The 19,385-nt window shown below is 54.5% G+C and overlaps 1 protein-coding gene across 2 annotated transcripts; it reads left to right on the plus strand.

The window, feature by feature from the left end:
- Window positions 1–878: 878 nt before the first annotated feature.
- On the plus strand, window positions 879–7,763 carry WFIKKN2 (WAP, follistatin/kazal, immunoglobulin, kunitz and netrin domain containing 2). 2 transcript variants are annotated; one of them, XM_019415762.2, is made up of 2 exons: window positions 879–1,077; window positions 4,878–7,763. In XM_019415762.2, the coding sequence occupies exon 2, from the start codon at window positions 4,947–4,949 to the stop codon at window positions 6,396–6,398; it is 1,452 nt and encodes a 483-aa protein (XP_019271307.1). In that variant the 5' UTR covers window positions 879–1,077; window positions 4,878–4,946; the 3' UTR covers window positions 6,399–7,763. The 2 variants fall into 2 exon arrangements, with proteins under 2 accessions (XP_019271307.1, XP_019271305.1); XM_019415760.2 differs by lacking the exon at window positions 879–1,077 and adding an exon at window positions 1,125–2,170.
- The last annotated feature ends 11,622 nt before the right edge of the window (window positions 7,764–19,385 follow it).

The raw sequence follows: 19,385 nt of genomic DNA on the forward strand, positions 1-19,385 counted from the left end.
GCCTGGAGGAAGAAGAAAAGTCTGCAGGGTGGAGAAAAGGGTTGTGCTTTTTCTACAGTCAAATTAGATGGCCAACGCTAGCCCTGAAGGGGAGAGTGGACCTGGGAAAGGAGGGGCCTGGGCTCCGGACTCAGTTTCTCCGTCTGTGAAATGAGAGCACTGCTGGGGGCCTTCCAGGTCCCTTCTGGCTCCGACTAGTGCTGGGACCACGCCATCTAGTCTCCCTGGGACACAGCATCTCGGTCGCCGCTCCTCAACTCCTGTGTGGTTTGGCCTTTAAAAGGTACCTCTCTTTTCTGGGGATCCGTCTCCCCGCCACCTCTCGCCCTCTGGGGGTCAAGTGACCAACGCAAAAACATTTTGGCCAGCTCACTTTTCGGGGGCGTTTGACATACCTGCCCTTTCCTGTCAAACGGGAGAGACATGGTCCCTAACCTCCCGGCAGCTTCTGACTCTCTCCCTGCCCCCCTCCACCAAGACAGCGTCTGATGTTTCACCAACTGCCCCTCCGGCCTGTAAAAACCAGAGCTGAAGCTGCACCTTAACAGCAGTCCTGACAGCCAGGTGGGGGAAGGGAGGTTCCCAAAGGCCGCTGCCCGCACCCCGCAAACTGGCCGCCCCGTCTTCCCGGTCGACGGTGGCATCCCATAGCGCTGTGCGACGGGGGGTGAGTTGCTTAGCCTCTCTGGGTGTCTCTTCCTCAAATCTGCCACGAGGGTAGTTGGTTGTGAAGATGAAGGGACGTGATGTGTGCGGAGAGCCTGGCACATCCTGAGAGCCCGGTAAACACTAGCAATGAATATCACTCTCACTGCCCACGGTGGCTGACCTTGGGCGAGGTTCTCCAGCCCAGAACCTTCTCCTTTGTAAAGTGGGGGGAAGTGACAGGACGGCCGAAGTACCCTGCACCGCTGGAGGGCTCAGGGAACCTGTGTGGTGGTTCGCGAGGGCGGCCCCGCCGCCCAGCGCTGTCCTGAGACACTCACCGCGGAGGTTTTCTCGGAGCGGACGAGTGTGTCAATCGAGGAGCGAGGAATGTGATAGGTCCCGGCAGCTGGGGGAGCCGGAGCATATCTGGTATGTGTCTCTGGAATGATTTGGGGGCAATTCACCGAAGTTGGAACTTGAGCCGTGAACTGCCCGGGACAGAGAGATAGGGAGCTGTCCCAGCGCACACCCCCCGCAGGGGGACCTGGTGCGGGGGCGGGAGGCGGCTTACAAGGCACAGCGCTGCTGCTCAGGCCCGCCCTGGAATGGCCGTGAACTTGTTGTTTTTCCACGTCATTTGCTCTCAAATGTGCTATCGGGCCAGGCGATGCTAACCCTGTGGCTGCAGGTCCCTCCTCGTAACAAGCGATTGTGTGTTCTTCAGAGGTGGCCACGGGGAGGAGGGGGCCCGGCCCGCGGAGGTGGGGGAAAGGGAAACAAACCGCTCCTTTACAGTGAGCTTGCGTGTCCCGGAGCCAGCTCCCCCCCAAAGCACATGCCATTTCTGGCCCTTGAAGGGGTTAAAAGGCCTCCTGGAGTCAAAAACAAGCAGGTGTCCCACCGTGCCAGATACGCCGCCTAAACCGCTTCCAGCTTTTTTTTTCCCCTTCTGCAACAAGTCTGTGATCAGCCACGGGACAGAGGAGCCAGCAGCCCGCCTGTGACAGGCATCAGGTTAGCTCGCTCCCACTTGGGTGGCGCGCCCAGGATATAAATCCAGGCTCGGGCCCCCGCCGCGGCTCCTCTCCCTGCACGCTCAGGAGAGGGAGTTTCCTTGCGAAGACCTTTCCTTTATCTGAAGCCGCACGGCCCAGCGGGCTGCACTGACTTGTTGGAGGCAGCCGGAGGCAGCCCCACCGAGGAAGCCTGCTGGGGTGGCGGAGAGGGCAGGTGTCTGTAGCCCAGAGAAGGACAAGGCCCTGAGGGGCTCCAGCCCCTGGTCTCGTCCCAGGGGAGGTCTCTAGCCACCATAGACCGCATCATGTGGGCCCCGGGGTGCTGCCGGCTCTGGTCCCGCTGGGCGCAGGTGACAGTGTTGCTTCTGCTGCTGGGGGTGCCCCTGAGAGGCCTGGCAGTGCCACCCATCCGCTACTCTCACGCTGGCATCTGCCCCAACGACATGAACCCCAACCTCTGGGTGGACGCCCAGAGCACCTGTAAGCGGGAGTGTGAGACGGACCAGGTGAGTGGGAATCCAGACGCCGGACGCGGACCACGTGAATGTGTTAGTGGGGGCCGTGGGCTGGGGAGGCTCAGGAGCACCTGGCAGGGCCCAGGAACACAAAGGAAGTTGGGCCCCAGGCCGCATGGAGATACATAGGGCGTGATGTCTGTCCGGGTCCGAGGCCCCGATGAAGAGGTGGGTGTGATGTCCAAGCCCATCAGGGATGGGGAATCCTGGGATTCCCAGTCTCGTGTTTGCCGAAGGCTGCTTGGAGCCAGAACTAGGCCAGGCGTGTCGTGTGGTCTGGTCCAGCCCTTCAGCCCCCCATCAGCAGGTGAGAGCAGACACTCAGGGCAGTGCAGCGAGCAGCACGAGGTCCCGTAGCCAGGGATGGGAGGGTGGGCGTAGAAGCTGCGTGTCTCTGACAACAGAATGAGGCCTCCAGGCCACCTGCCCAGGGGTTTGCACCCTGACCCGGAGATCAGACCAGGCTGATGGGGAGAGTAGGCAGGAACAGCTCTGAATAGACTCTCTGGTTGGCCCTGGGAGGGAAGTGGAGTGAGCTCCAACCTGCCAGCTTCCTCGGTCCTCCCTTCTGCTCTCATCAGAGCAGCCTGGGCCAAGCAGGGCAGGGCTGGGGTTAGAGCAATTCTCTCCCGGCTCCCGAGTCCAAGGGCCATTCCTGCCACTCCCCACAGGGGATGGAGAGCGTGCTGGTACCTAGCAGCTGCCTGGACAGAGGCGCTTCCTGCCGGCCTGGCCAGTTCCTAGGGCTCGGGGCTGGGCTGGGCTGGGCTGGGCATCACCGGGGCACGGGAGAGACCCTGGTGTGGCCTTTTCCAAATGCATGGAATCTCCAGAAAAGCCCAAGATAGCCCTGCAGAGAGTGGCCTCTGCCCCATGGTGTCCAGGGGACAATTGTCAGACCACTCGGGCCAGACGCTGGCAGTGAGCGATGGTGGTGACGGAGGAAGGGGAGATAAGGAGTGTGGAGGCAGAGCACTCCCATTCAGCTGAGGTCACGCGGTTCACTGGCTACATTTGCAGGGAAGTCTGTTTCAGTGGCTCAGGCTGGCCTGATAAATCAGGTGGCGCGTGGGACAGGGAGACTCTGGCTGATTTGGCGTGTCTTGGGGAAAAGGCACCTGTGTGGGGCTCGGGATTCATGAGCCTCTGGGTATATTCTGGGCCCTTAAGCAAAAACTGTTCTAAGAATTCCTCCTAGGTTCCCTGTGCCCAGAGACACCTGCCCCTGGTCTCTGAGGACCCAACCTTTCAGAACCATCGGGGTCCTAAAGGAGCTTCCTGGGTCAGTTCTTAAGGAATTTTATGACCCTCGGGCCAAGGAGCCGGGTCTCCTGTCTGTTCCCAGTCCCTCCTGCCCTCCAGCCCCCACTGGGTCTCTCGCCCTCAGACCCCAGCTCCGAGATTCGCCCATCCCCGGACCAAAGCCTCGCCTGGTGTGGCCCAGAAGTCTATGCCAAGCAAGGGCTGCAAAACAAAGTCCCCATTCTGAGCCGAGAGGGGAAAACAGTAAACAGGTCAAGCGGGCAGGCTCCACACAGCTCCGGTGGGGGATTTTTTTTCCCCCCTCTTAGCTGATGTGGAATGTCAAAGAGGCTGAAATAAAAGTCAGAACCACAAGAGGCCAGCCCTAGTGGGGAGTAATTCACAGAGCCACTACCAGGGCGAAGGATTAGGACCGTTGCCCGCCTGCCCAGCGAGTACGATGTGTTATTGTCGAAAACACCACGTGAAGTCCTTGTTTGTGTCGGCCCCAGAGCATGTTGCTAATTTCGAGGAATTAAACTAATGCCTTATGTGGCTCCACAGAGAATCAGGGGGGATTACAGCCTAGTAAGTCCTCGCTGACGGCTTTGCTGACCTTTGCCACCCAAGGGGACTATTTTCCTTGTTGATTTCCCCATGAAACGTCCCACACGTCGGAACTGAGCACCTGGGTCTGGCACAGCCCTCCGTGGTGAGACTTGGCGTCCTGGGCCTGTCCGGCCTGCCCCTCCCCTTGGCTTTGAGCGAATGCGGTCCCTTCACAGAGCTGTCGTTCCTGATGTGTATGTGTGTGTGTGTGTGTGTGTGTGTGTGGCCAGCCTCGAACTTCTGCCCTGGAGGTGTCCGATTTTTCCTTCTTAGGGTTTGGTGTGACCTCTTCAATTCGGCCAGGGCGTCCTCACCCCAGTGGAAAAAAGACAGAAAGGCAGGCTCATTTGTTCCAAACTAGACCTCAGAACCCCATCCACCTGGAGCTTGAAGCCCTTTCCTGCCACTTGCCGGCTCTATGGACTTGGGCGTCACTTCTCTGAGTCTCTGCCTTTTCATCTGTGAAATGGTAGTAAGAAAACTTCCCCTCCCAGAGGTACATGGCCCGCCTCTTCTCACACTACTGGCTGTGTGACCTTGGGCAAGTTACCTAATCTCTCTGTGCCTCAGCTATCACTACCTGTCAGGGGAGGATAATGATTGGGCCCACCTCCCGGGCTCGTGATGAGCCTAAGTCGGCAGGCAGAAACGTTCTTTGTGCCGCCCTGGCAGATAGCAGGAGCTATGGATACGCCAGCCACTCTTACTGTCAGCACGTTTGGCTCACGGTAGGCAGTGAACAGATACCAGCTCCCTTCCACGGGAACCGTGGAATAGGGGTGGGGGAAGCCTGTCCGCTCTTCCGGCTGGTCCTCACTCAGGCCTCTCGATCTGGCTCCCTCTGCAGGAGTGTGAGACCCCCGAGAAATGCTGCCCGAACGTGTGCGGGACCAAGAGCTGCGTGGCCGCCCGGTACATGGACGTGAGAGGCAAGAAGGGCCCGGTGGGCATGCCCAAGGAGGCCACATGCGACCACTTCATGTGTCTGCAGCAGGGCTCCGAGTGTGACATCTGGGACGGCCAGCCCGTGTGCAAGTGCAAAGATCGTTGTGAGAAGGAGCCCAGTTTCACGTGTGCCTCCGACGGCCTCACCTACTATAACCGTTGCTACATGGATGCTGAGGCCTGTTCTAAGGGCATCACGCTGGCCGTCGTCACCTGCCGCCACCACTTCACCTGGCCCAACACCAGTCCCCTGCCGCCCGAGACCACTGTGCGCCCCACCACGGCCTCCCCGGAGACCCCCGGGCCGGATATGGTGGCCCCCGCTCTGCTCAACCACCCCGTGCACCAGTCAGTCACTGTGGGCGAGACGGTGAGCTTCCTCTGCGATGTGGTGGGCCGGCCCCGGCCCGAGATCACCTGGGAGAAGCAGCTGGAGGACCGGGAGAACGTGGTCATGCGGCCTAACCACGTGCGCGGCAACGTGGTGGTCACCAACATCGCCCAGCTGGTCATCTATAACGCCCAGCCCCAGGACGCTGGCATCTACACCTGCACGGCCCGGAATGCCGCCGGGGTCCTGCGGGCCGACTTCCCACTGTCAGTGGTCAGGGGGGGTCAGGCCGCGGCCACCTCGGAGAGCAGCCCCAATGGCACGGCCTTCCCCACGGCCGAGTGCCTGAAGCCCCCCGACAGCGAGGACTGTGGCGAGGAGCAGACCCGCTGGCACTTCGACGCGCAGGCCAACAACTGCGTCACCTTCACCTTTGGCCACTGCCACCGCAACCGCAACCACTTTGAGACCTACGAGGCCTGCATGCTGGCCTGCATGAGCGGGCCGCTGGCCGCGTGCAGCCTGCCCGCCCTGCAGGGGCCCTGCAAGGCCTACGCGCCTCGCTGGGCCTACAACAGCCAGACGGGCCAGTGCCAGTCCTTCGTGTATGGCGGCTGCGAGGGCAACAGCAACAACTTCGAGAGCCGCGAGGCCTGCGAGGAGTCCTGCCCCTTCCCGCGGGGGGACCAGCGCTGCCGGGCCTGCAAGCCCAGGCAGAAGCTCGTTACCAGCTTCTGTCGGAGCGACTTCGTCATCTTGGGCCGGGTGTCCGAGCTGACCGAGGAGCCCGACTCGGGTCGCGCCCTGGTGACCGTGGACGAGGTTCTAAAGGATGAGAAGATGGGCCTCAAGTTTCTGGGCCGGGAGCCGCTGGAAGTCACCCTGCTCCACGTGGACTGGACCTGCCCCTGCCCCAACGTGACGGTGGGCGAGACGCCGCTCATCATCATGGGCGAGGTGGACGGCGGCATGGCCATGCTGCGGCCTGACAGTTTCGTGGGAGCGTCCAGCAGCCGGCGGGTCAGGAAGCTTCGCGAGGTCATGCACAAGAAGACCTGCGACGTCCTCAAGGAGCTTCTGGGCTTGCACTGAAGCCCCGGCCCCTCCCCGGCCCCCTCCCTGGCCCTCGTCCACCCACCCGCCCCCGACGCCCCTTGGTCCAAAAGCTGGGCAAGGTCAGGTTAGACGGTCTTAGGCCAGCAGGGAAACAGCAATCGGTGAAAAATGGTGGAAAAAATGGCACCAGAGGTTCTTAGATCAACTAGTCTTTGGGTTCAGTAAGGGGCCCGTATTTTCTTTAGCTGAGGGGGACAAAAGGAGAAGCCTGTAGACGCACATTATTCCTGGTGACCAGTCTGCTTGTGTGGATGACCCTCTCTCTGCTGGCCAGCCCCCTCCGCTGGCTCCCCGTCCCCAGCTGGCTCCCAGCCAGGGGTCCAGAGAGGGCATCTGCACGGTGGTCACCGGAATCACGGAATGGATTGGTCTGCAAAAGGGGTAGGTGGGGAGAAAAGGAGGGCCCAGGGACTCGGACAGATTCCCCACAGCCGCTATGGGCAGAGACTGCTTCACGTGAGGGCTTGTGGGAAGTGGGAAGGGCAAGGCATGGTCTGACCCAGCACACAGCTGGCCCTGAGGTGGCGGTCAGCCCGTGCCTCGGCCAAATTGGCTCTGTGGTCCCTGAGGCCACCATGGCACCAGCAGAATACACGTGTTCTGTGTTTCTCCTTGGCTTTATTGATTGGTTTATTGACGGTCGATTTATGAATTCAGCTCTGTTCAGTCCAACTCAGTGGGCGCTTTGTGAACACTTGCTGGTTGCCAGGTGCTAGGGCACAGAGAGGTATTAGTCACCGCCCAGCTCCTAGTTGGCTGAACGTGAATGTCCAGATCCCAGGGCTCCCACCCCCACCCCCACCCGGCCCGAAGCAGACCCATGGCTGGCCCTCCCCATTTGCATCTGCCACTGGCTCCCTCGGACAGAAAGCAGATAGAAGCCCCAGGATCTGTCCTGGTGGGAAGGGAAATATAGGAAGAGGAAAAGTCGGGGTTGGGGGGAGTGGGTAAGTGAAAGACGAAGAAGGGAAGGAGGAGGGGAGACCGTCCTGGGAAAGAAAAGGAATGTTGCTCGATGCTTCCATCTGGTGGTGGCCTTGGGAGCTGCAGGGACCTGAGGAAAGCTCTAGGTGCAGCCCGGCAGGGCAGGTTTGGGGATGGGACAGCTTGTTGGTGACTTCTTGTTTCTGGACTTCCTGAACAGGACCAGCCCCCCCCTCCCCCCCCCCACCACACACACACTAAAGGACTTGAGAAAGCCACCGTCAGCTCTACATCTGCCCCCCATCCCTCCTCAGCCCTTCATTCTGTCCTGGCCCCTCCAAAGCTAAAGAAGGTCATTGTGGAGCCTTCCTCAAATGTAGGGAGGAAGATTCCAATTAAAAGCTCATAGTATCAAAAGCCCTTCTTGTGTGATTTGTTTGGCTTAACGTGTGTGGGTGGGTGGGGGGGTAGTGTCATTTGCTCCGGTGACCTTGCAGGAGGGAAGTCTGGCCAACGGGACCATATATGGGTGACAGAGGGACACTAACATTCGCCCCACTTTGGAGCTCTGAGGCTCCTTAAATGTGGTGCTCACCGCAGCTCAGGAAAGCTGAGGCCAGAGAGGCCAGGTGACTTACCCAGGAAGATAGGGGGCTTAGGCCCGGATGTTCGGACTTAGGTCCCAGGCTCCCTGCCCGTCACGACAGCATGGCGGGCCAGGGGCAGACTCCACTGATGGTGTCGTGTTTGGAAGCACGATGTTGGAGGAGATGTGAGTGGGGCAGGAAGAGGCAGGCTGCCCAGCTGTGGCTCCTTAGGGGGCCTCTGGGTGAGTCCGGGTCCCGAAGCCCTACATGTACTCAGAGCACAATGCTCTGTTCCCAAAATGGGGACAGCAGCACCTTTGGTGTCGGGCGCCTGTGGCTATTCCCTGTCCTGGGAGTTGTGGCCCTGGCATGCCCCACATCTCGTCTGTCCCTGAGGCTGTGAGCCGGCAGAGCACCAGGGACCCCAGCCCCCTTTCCACTTCCCCGGGGGGGTCTTCCGGGAGGAATCCACACCCAGCCCCATCCAGCCTGGCCAGGTCTGGCCCATCTCTCCTTAGAGATAATTCCTGCAGGAAGGAGGAGGCCGGGATCGGGAGACAAGCTGTTCCCCGACAGAGAAGAGAGGCCAGAGGAGTGGGGGCTTCTCAGGTCACCTTGGGGAAGATGCTAGGCACAACACTTAGCCACCAAGGAGGTGTGAGCACTAACCCCAGGCCCCCTTCCTGCTTGGGTCAGGGAACCAGGGAGGTAGGGGAGGACTCAGCTCCTCACCTGCCCTCAGCAGTTTGGGGACGTTCTGCTGCACCTGTTTCTAGGCGGGGGTGCCCCAATAAATGACACACTGCCTTAGAGCCTGAGGGGTCAAGTGTCCACATGCTAGCACCTGTCACCTCCCTTCTCCCCGCCCCCTCCCTTGCACGGATATGGGGCCTGAGCCCTAGTGGCTGCCTGGTGGAGGTGTGACATTCAGGGGACACCGATTTCAAATCCACCTAGGTCTGAATGTGGGCTCTGACACTTTCCCGGTGCCTCTCGGAACCTCAGTTTCCTCATCTGTAAAACAGAGGGTGATAAGTGCACTTCCTGGAGACTTGGGGAGCTTGACCCTGTTAACCTTGCCAAACCGGGAGAAGGAGTCTGGCACAGATGGCTGTCCCCAGGCCTCCTCCTTGCCCTCAGCAGCCCCCCTGGCCAAGAGCAGGCCCCCGGGACCTAAAGCCCTCGCCGCATCCTGTGGGGCCTGGGGTTTCACGGACGCAGTGAACATACAGCTTCAAATATTTTATTCTGTTGCTCACAGAGCACATTCAAACTGATCATCCCTCACGGGCTGATGTGGGGTTCAGAAACTATAGGCACTTAGGGAACGGGCATCTATTATAATTTTGGGCCTACGACATGGCATTCAGTTTTTCGTCCTCGAAACCAAGCCTGAGTCTCTGATCTCCGTTGCTCAAGTGTTACCCAGTAACTGACCTCTGATAGGTGCTCAGTAGAGCTTGAACTAAATTCCCGGGGCCTGGTTGCCAGGTAAACTGGGGAGGCTCCCCAGCTGGGGCCCAGGACATAGTGAAGCGGGTGTGTGTGTGTGGGGGGGTGTCGGGGGATTGAGCTCTCCTCCAGCTCCGAGGCCAGACTCACCTGCCCCCCTGTCTACACGGGACACTCGCTCCTTCCCTCCTTGCATCCGTTGGCTCCCCTCCCCACCCTCCTTGCTCCAGTCCATCCCTCTGTTCGCCTCTTCAGAGGCCTGGTCTGGCGCCGGCTGTCTCCGGACCAGCCTGAGGCCTCTGGGGCAGGACAGCTTGGCTTTTTCCACCCTCCGCCTCCCCCAGCACCTCCAGCCTCCTAGGACACTCTGCTCCATTGTCTGGCCAGCTGCTCCATAGTCTGATGTCACCCCCTGGACAGTGGGGCCAGAGAGCAGGGACCAGGGGCGGAACCTGAGGAAGAAAAGGGAGAACAAACACACAGCCACATGGTGATTTCCTTGGGGGGGGGGGAACGCGGGGGGGAGAACGCGTGGTCGCCAACGGTCCTGTTGTAACAACAGCAGCACCGAGCGGGGGCTCAGACACCGTTTCTTGTTGCCTCCGCCACAACTGTACAGGACAGAACCCTGCTCTGCGGGTGGCAAAACTGAGGCTGGAGGGGGCCCGAGACTTGCCCACAGTCGCCCAGCCGCTACGTGGCAGAGTCAGGACTCGAATGTAGGCCATCTGCTTCTCGCAGTGTAGGACACGCATCCAGCCCGTCGGCCACACGCACACGCGCACAGACGGCCCGCTCTTACGACGTGCCACGTGCCACGGTACTTCTATCACACACCTAAGCAGTCGTGGCCGGCATTCCTGAGCGAGACATCGGCCTTGCGCCTACTCGTCCTCCGAGACTCAGCTCCGCTGTCCCCCTTTGCGCTTGCGCCATCCAGGCCAGAAGCACCGCTTGGGGGCCCCCCCCAAGGCTCGCGCGGGGTGGGGGGCCAGCACCCAGGGCTCGCCAGGGATTTGCTGGATGAACAAAGGGTCCCGGGGCCAAGGGCCACGAGGTGCACCAGAAGGCTCCAGGGCTGGGAAGGGGCTTCTCTGGGGTCTTCCCTGCTTTTTCCCAACTCTACTTCCTGATACCACTGCCTCCTTTCCCTCCTTTTCCTCCCTCTCCTCTCCCTCTTCTTCCTTCTCTTCCTCTTTCCCCTCCCTCCCCTCCTCCTCCCCCTCCCCTTCCTCCTCCTCCTTCCACCGCCTCAAGGAGGCTGAAGTCTCTCTCCTGCTCTGGGAATGTGTGATTAATATAGGCAGGATGGGTGGTAGGGTTCCTGGGTCCTATTCTTGGCTGTGGCCTCATTCTGGAATGTGCCCTGAGGTCAAGTGACACTCATCTCTTGGGCTGAGGAAGGAAGAATAACCCTCCAGCTGGCATTCTCCGGAGGGAGAGGGAAGGGCAGGCAGGTGGGCAGGCCCTCTCCCCTCTCCTTCCCGCCTCTCTGGCTCCTGAGCTCTTCAGCATTTCTATTTCAGGGTTGAGTAGGAATCTCTGTGTCCACATCCCAGATTACCCCAGGACAGGACTACTGGCATCGCGGTCTCCCGCAACACCCTGGCCACCCTCAACCCCACTCAGGTGAAGGGAAGACAGGACTCAGCTCCAACATCTCCTAGACCGGACCCTCCTGGAGGTGGGACCTCTTTCCAGCACGTCTGTCAGCAGCAGGTGGGGGGGGGGGGGGTGCTTGGTTGTTCCCCGCCCTTCTCAAGTCTTAATGTTACCAGAGACTTGACAGGATGTGAAGATGTACCCATCCTGATCATTTGTTTGCGGTCTTGGTGTGAGGGATGCACCCCGTTCTGTCTGAAGATGGGAACTGTTTTGTCTCCTTTCTGTGTGGGCAGCCAGGAAACAGGGGGGACTGGGGCATTGGCAGGGACCCTCAGCAAGAGAGAAGCACAGCCCCCCAAAAGAGGGAAGGGACACTTAACTGATGACAGCTCGGATCAGGCACTTTATTGGCTTTTTGGGTTTTTTTTTAGTTTATTTATTTTGAGGGGGGGTGTGAGTGGGGGAGGGGCAGAGAGAGAGAGAGGGAGAGAGAGAGAATCCCAAGCAGGTGTGTAAGAATGGACGCAATCTCTTCTGCCGACGAAGGGTCCAGAGGGCAGCTGGAGAGGAGGGGAGAGAAGAGAGAAAAAAGTAGAGACACAGAGAGAGAGAGAGAGAGAGACACTCTAGGTTGTGCGGTTGGGGACCAGCAAGCAGACACAGAACGTAGTAATGGAGTCGAGGTGGGAACCTCTGGGACATTCACGGAGGCTCTAAGAGTGTTTTTCCAGCCTTCGTTCCTGGCCTCGACACCTCAGAGCAGGGAGCTGAGCTCTTATGGACTTCCTATTTCAAGCACTATTCCACATCTCAATGCACCACAGGGGCCAACAGAATAAAAGGGGATAATAGCCCTGGAGTCTTGATGTGACCAAATAACTCAGATTCAGAGCAGTCCTTAACAATCATCGTAACCAACGGTTTCACCTTGTGACCCTAACAAGAGGAGAAAGCTGGTGTTCATGGTTGAGCGCAACGCAGCTTTCGTGAGACTTGCACAGACGGTGACTCGTCCCCGCCCCAGAAGGTGGGTGCCCTTTAGCAATCAGATGCCCCTTTACCATGACTAATAGCTAACAGCACCTAATATGTGCTCATACAGTATCTCCTTGAATCTTCACAACCCTGTGAGGTGGTTATTACTTACCACGATTTCGGAGACGATGACGTTGGGGGTCAGAGAGATTGAATAGATTGCCCACGGCCCCTTGGCCAGGCAAGGAACCAAGCCTAGGTCGGTCTGGGAGACTCCAGAGCCCGTGCATTCAACCACATGTACAACATCTTCCACCACAGAAGAGTGAAGTATGGTCTGCTCTCGCTTTTGCTTCCTCTCTCCTCCCTGCGAATCCAAAATTAAGTTTCACTGCCTAGGATTCTCATGAAAATGCATGTTTTGAGGCCAGCTGACCTCCCCTAAGAAGGCTAAGCACAAGCCCTCGAAGCTAAGCCACAGGAAGAGAGAGAGTGGGGGCGAGGGAAGGGGGGGGGTCAAGCCCCACCTCACAGAAGAGTGGAGAGAGTTCAGGTTGTTCCCTATGCTTAATGCTCTACAGATCTCACACAATCTTCACAAGAACCATAACAAGTGGGACTTTTCAGAGAGGAAATCTGGGGCTGCGTAGCTTTAAGAGGGTGAGTTCAAGGGTGAGTTTGGGATTCAGTTCAAAGTCCTACTCCAAAGCCCATATTCTTTCTGGTACAGGGTTACTGGGAATAATTTTATTTGGAGGCTTAATGAGGCCCCTAGAACATTCATACTTGCCTCTTATAGCAGTTACCAAGGATCCCGTAGGGAAAACTGTGCGGCCTTAGAGCTCCAACCCTGCTGGGGAAGGTGGGCTGAGGCATGGATGAGACGCTGGGGTTTCCTGTTCTAAATCCAGATGCATGCTTCTTTCAGAGCAGTGATGCTCTCTCCACAGGCGCCGGTCCCATGAAGGGGCTTGGCCAGCTTGTGGCGGTATTTTCAGAGGATGACGGAGTAGCTCAGCTACAAAGGAAACTTAGGGGAGCCTAGGGAAGGGCATTGACTAGGGAGAGTGACCCAGGAGAAAAGTTACTTGGGGCTGTTAATTTCTGGCTTAGATATTCATTAAGCTTTTCCTCCAAAGCCTCATTCTTTGATTTATGCTCAACCTGGAAGATAACTGTAGGCATCCAAAAAGCCAAACTGGAAAATGCAACAGCTGAGCTCTGAAAAGACTTGTTCCCTTGGTTAGTAGAATATGGGGTTAGAGGACGGCAGGTGGGCGTGCCCTGGGGGTGTGTGTGCAGTGAACATACCCGTTCCACCCACACCGCTTCGGTGTGCTAGCTGGTGCTACATGCTGGGAGCCCTGATATTTACAAAAACAGAGTTTTGTCTCTAAAGGTAAGAAAACAAATGAGATGACCCCTAGAGGGAGCTTCTAGCCTGAGGAGGTTTCCAGGGTAAGCATCTTGTAAAGATATGAATTAGAGTCATCCCCGTGTGCAACCTACTTCCGCTCTTGGACTCCTCACCAGATCTCCCCATCCCACGTCTGGGTTTGATGAATAAAGTTCTAAACCAGCTCTCTTTCACGGTGTCTTTCTGGTCAGAACTTGTTACAATGAGGGGCACCTGGGTGGCTCTGTTGGCTGAGCGCCTCTTGATTCCAGCTCCGGTCATCATCTCACGGTGTGGGGGTTCGAGCCCCGCATCGGGCTCCGTACTGACAGTGCGGAGCCTGTTTGGAATTCTCTCTGTCTCCCTCTATCCCTGCCCCTCCCCTATTCGTGAGCACTCTAAATACATACATACATACAAACTTGGAACAAGGAAAACACTTAAAATATCCAAAGTCAAAGACAGCTTCTCCTGGGAGTGATGGGCTGCCAGCTGAGCTTCCAGTTTGGATGCCCTCTGCCTTTGCGAACCCCAAGGCTTAGCACACATTCTTCCCGCTGTGGACACATCAGATGGAGGAAAAGGACCAGAACCAGGTTTTCCCTCCACCAGGGCTGGGACTTGGAGGGAGCCCATGCTTCCCCGGATGACCCATTCTTTATCACTTCATAACTCCCCTTGCAATCTAGAATCCCTCTGATGGACACGCCTCTCCTTTTTCTGTACATATTTCCACATTCTCCTGTGTATGATTATTTGGGCATGGGTGTTATCTTTTGTTAGAATGTAAGCCTCTTGAAAGGTCCTAAATGTTTATATGTATCATCACCAGTTCCTACGTCAATAGATGCTCAATAAATATATTGAGTGGATGAAACAGGTGTTGTTTGAAATGGCATCTCCCTTTGCCTGAGACAATTTAGGGACCTGAGTGGACTCGGACCCCAGGGAGGCTCCTGAGTCAACCTCACTCTTTTGCTATGTAAGTACTAGAAAAGCCCGGGACTGAAGACTTCAGGGATGTGCAGCACCTCGCGTTACCTCTCAAAGAATCTGAGTACCCAGACAGTAGTAGTGATGTGGATAAATACAACTAGCATGTGACCTTCAACTCTCACAGCCACTCCACCGTGTTTTTGCTGATTTCCCTTTCCTTGCTGTGCCGGGCAAAGGCTGATATTCAAATGAGGTTAGGGTTGCCGAGGAAACCACCTCTTGCGGGACCATGCTGGGTACTCAGGGGGTCTTGTCACAAAGTGCATTTTAGATCATGTCCCCTAAATAATCAAGTATGGTTCTTTCATAAAGCCCTCCTATTGAGGCCAACCAAAGGAGCAGGATAGTGTAGTGGGGAAGGATCACAGACCTTGCAAACAGAATCCCACAGTTCAAACCCAATCCTGGCTCTACTGGCCGTAACTGTCACAAGCTTCCTGCTTCCGTTTCTTTATCTACAAATGAGGGAAATAGAACAACCTTCAGAGGGTCCTTATGAAAGTTAGGTGAGTTAAAATGTACAAGTGCTTGGGGGCACCCGGGTGACTCAGTCAGTTAAGCATCTGACTCGTGATTTCGGCTCAGGTCGCCATCTCACGGTTGGTGAGTTCGAGCCCTGCGATGGGCTCTGTGCTGTAACTGCGTTGAGCCTGCTTGGGGTTCTCTCTCCCTTTCTCTCTACCCCTCCCTACGCATGCTGCCTCTCTCAAAAGTAGTAAATTCTTTTTTTAAAAAAGTACAAGTGCTTAGGACAATATCTAGCATGTAGTAAATCTGATAAAGTGTTGGCTATTATTACTGAGATTCTGACTTTGGTTATTCCCTCTGGACTCCCTAAGAGTCCAAATAATGCCCAAATCATCATCACCAAATAAGCAGCATGCAAGGTACAGGCACAGCTACCTACCCTCCCTCAAAGTCTGGAAGAACACAATAGCCATCAGGCAAATGTGATGTGCCCGTGCCAGGTGTAGTTGTCTTGGGTCCCCGAAATTCTGCAAAGCCTCCACTAAGGGGAACTGATCTCCAGGACAAGTCCCAAGGCCGTGTGTCCAGAGGCGTCCTCTTTCACTGTTCTCTCACCTTTCCCAGATCCTGCAGGAAGGGCAGACAGAGGAGATACACCCTAGCCACCTTCCTACCGGCTGCCAGACCCTTCCCCTCTGGCAGAGGCTCCTGGGGAGGTAAGGTCTTACCTCCATCTCTGTATTCCTTTTACGCAGAATCTGAAAAGTTCTTTGAACAGTTGTGGCTCAGATAATAAGTCTCCTTCCCAAAAAACATCCTAAAGTACTAAATAAATAAATAGATAGATAGATAAAGTTTCCTTCGTATCTTCCAATCTGTTGTAGGTTTCAGGAAGATGACATTCCCTAGGTGAGCTTCTGAAAACTGGGTGGTTCTTAAAGTCCTTAGTTAAAGGCCCTCAGGTGACACATTAGTTTCTAGAAAGGCCGCCCAGGGACCACAGCTGTCTTAAGCACTGGATTGAAGTGGTTTGGAAATCCCATCATGTTTCCTAGAAATAGAAAGGAGTTAGCAGAAAGTCGGTCCCCAGGACTCTACCGAACTTTACCTTGACAGGTAATTTACAAAACAAAGAGTGTTCTTTTTGGGAAAAGAGCTCTGGGGTCAGTAGGCAGATCTGGATAATCTGAGTGAAAAAAGATGGGGCGCCTGGATGGCTTAGCCGGTTAAGCGTCTAACCTTGGCGCAAATCATGATTTCGCGGTTGGTGAGTTCAAGCCCCGCGTCAGGCTCTGTGCTGACAGCTCAGAGCCTGGAGCCTGCTTTGGATTCTATGTCTCCCTCTCCCTCTGCCCCTCCCCCCTCCTCTCTCTCTCAAAAATAAATAAACATGAAAAAAAAAAAAAAGAAGAACAGGCACACTCATTACAAAACAGATCGAAATCCAACTTTCATCCTTGCTAGCAGTGAATTGGTGGGCGGTGGAGGGTTGGCGAGGAAAAGCAGTCTGAAAGGGGTGCCTGCAGGTAGAAACAGAGGCGTGAGGCTGCATCGCAGGGCATCGGGGCTACAATGGACCATGTGATTCCATTTCGTGACCTATACTGACAGGAGTATCCAGTGTTCCCTTCCATCAGTGTCCAGAAGTCCTCCATGTATACCCATTTGCTACAAACTAAGCTAGACTGAGGCCACGTACGTGCTTGCCACATCTCTTTCTCTGTGCGCCCAAAGAGGCGATGGCCCCGGATTCTCCCAGCTCTCCCAACAGTGCTCAGGAAGGAAAAGGAGACTCACCAGCTCTAGGAGGGCATGTGGAGGACCCAGGGTTTTAAAATAGCTGCAACCTGATGGCTGGCAAGGAAGTTTATGTTTGACTTGAACATCCAGGACCTAAAAACCACAAAAGCAATGCCTAGCTTCTTCTGTAAATGTGGTCTTTCCACACTTATTCTCGAAAGACTCGAGTGTATAGACAGAAGGGATGCGACCTACACTATTTGCCAAGGTTTGTCTAAAAATATTTTACACCTGTTCTCTGTTCTGCACACTGGTCATATTTTATCAGTGAAGTAAAGTACTCGTAATGCCAGGAGGAATGTGTTTTTCCTTCCAAGTCCTCCATGTTTTTCCCTTCTGGAAAGCAAACCTCCTCTTCGTTTCTACCTGCACTAAAATAAAGCTAGCACCGTTATCCGTAGGACGTATCTGCCGCCAGAACTACATTTAACTACTCCTATTCTCAAGCCAGTGTTGTTTAAATAGGAACCACCATTTCAGGACTTTTCACAACAGCACGGACCGTTTGGCTGCTCCCAAAAGAAACGTCCACTTGTATTCTGGGTTTAAATCAACTTGCTGATTGAATGAAAAACAATGCTGAAACATGGGTTTCCCTACCCGCGCCTCAAAACTAGAGACACACGCTCGGGGGTATTTATCACCAAAACATGAATCGAATCGCTTTTAGGATATTACTGTAGGATTTTTATTGAATTCTCGGTGGATGCAAATTACAGATGGGACAAGAAAATGTTGATATAACAAATGATGGTTATGGTTTGCATTTACATTTCTGATTTCAGAGGTCAACAAACTGAGGGTGAAAGTCAGGACTTCGTGCCTTCTAAATACTGTAAACCCCTAAGAACACATGTTCCATTACCTCACTGACAACGTTTCATAGCGAGGGGATTAGCACCTCAGGAACTGCCTGAGGAAGTATATTGATATCATCGCACCCATTCTGCAGATGAAGAAACTGAGTCATCTGAGTCAAATAACTTAATATGCTTAAGGAAGGAATTAGACTCCATAGCCCCCAGGCATGAGCTGCCGCCTGATTAAATGTTTTCTTCTAGGGTTTGCCCGATTGTGAGATGATCTCAAAGCTCCACTTACGGACTATGTATAAAGCAAGTCTTCTAAAATATAAATCTTGAACCTCAAATATTGAGAAATATTTAGTAGAGGTTTACTACTTCACATTCCACTAATAACACGACTTTTAGCCCAAGCTAAACCTCCAAAAGCCCAGCCAGGGGTTCAGCAATCCTTAGTCCATCCAATTCTAACCCTAAATCCTAAAAATTGGCACTCAGCCTAACGAAATTTAGTCCATATAGAAACTACTGAAATTCTTTTCAGCCATTTTAAAAACAGGTTTTTCTGGGGCTCCTGGGTGGCTCAGTCGGTTGAGTGTCCAAATTCAGCTCAGGTCATGATCTCACTGTTCGTGAGTTCGAACCCCACGTCGGGCTCTGTGCTGGCAACTCAGAGCCTGGAGCCTGCTTTGGATTCTGGGTCTCCCTCTCTCTACCCCTCCCCCACTCATGCTCTGCCTCTCTCTCTCAAAAATAAACATTAAAAAAAATTTTAATGGGTTTTTCTGTTTATTGTGCAGTTTAAACATGTTCCAAGCTCATAACAACACTAATGGGAATGCAAGTTCATCCATAACAGCTTATGCTTTTAAAGTGCAACTTTTTTTTTTTTTTTTTTTTTAATTTTTTTTTTCAACGTTTTTTATTTATTTTTGGGACAGAGAGAGACAGAGCATGAACGGGGGAGGGGCAGAGAGAGAGGGAGACACAGAATCGGAAACAGGCTCCAGGCTCCGAGCCATCAGCCCAGAGCCTGACGCGGGGCTCGAACCCACGGACCGCGAGATCGTGACCTGGCTGAAGTCGGACGCTTAACCGACTGCGCCACCCAGGCGCCCCTAAAGTGCAACTTTTTACAAATGCTTGTGTCGAGGGCTGACTTTCAATAGATCGCATTGAGGGAGCTGCTCTGCTGTGTCCGAAACCCTAACTCAGAAGCCGGTCATCTGACAATGGTTTAGCACTAGGTTCCCCACGAACCTAGTGCGTTGTGTTAGGAGCCAGGGAGTGGCCCCCATCCCTAAAATGTAATTTTATAAACCTAAGTGTATTTTGATTTCTTTTTCAAGGGAGGCTTTCAGAACCAGTTTGGAATAAGAGGTCATTTGGTTTCCTTAGTGTTTTAAAATTAAGGGCAAAAAGACCATTTACCACAATATCTATACATACAGAAGTCACGGATGTCCAAGTAATTTAGAAGAAAATCACAGGTCCTAGAAACACATTGTTGAAGACAAGAGCAAGGTGAGGAATGTGTGAGAAAAGAGCTGCAGGAGGTCAACAATTATAATTCTACTTAGAAGTAATGGGGCCACTAAGTCTATTGTCTTAGTCTGAGATATCATCCAGTGGCTCTAAAATGAGAGAAGCAACTTACATTATTGAATTAAGAAGATCAACGAAAGCACTGACTTAATGACTTCTAAAAACATTTCCAGATAGCCTGTAATCATAGTTTATGGCCACCGGAAATATCATGTGTATCTCCCCCAATACATCATCAAGACTTCTGAGCATGGTCAAGAACCTTCCATTAGACTCTTCTCATTAACGCCCTTGTAGGGATTCTACCAGCCACGTGGCTAACACATCAAAAATAGTCTTATTCCCCTAACGTCAGATCTTAAGAACAACTAATCCCAGGGAACGAAGCATCAAGTTGAAGAGCCTAAATTCT

Source organism: Panthera pardus, unplaced genomic scaffold, assembly GCF_024362965.1.
Source record: "Panthera pardus isolate Hobbes unplaced genomic scaffold, ASM2436296v1 HiC_scaffold_3, whole genome shotgun sequence".
Lineage (NCBI taxonomy): Eukaryota > Metazoa > Chordata > Mammalia > Carnivora > Felidae > Panthera > Panthera pardus.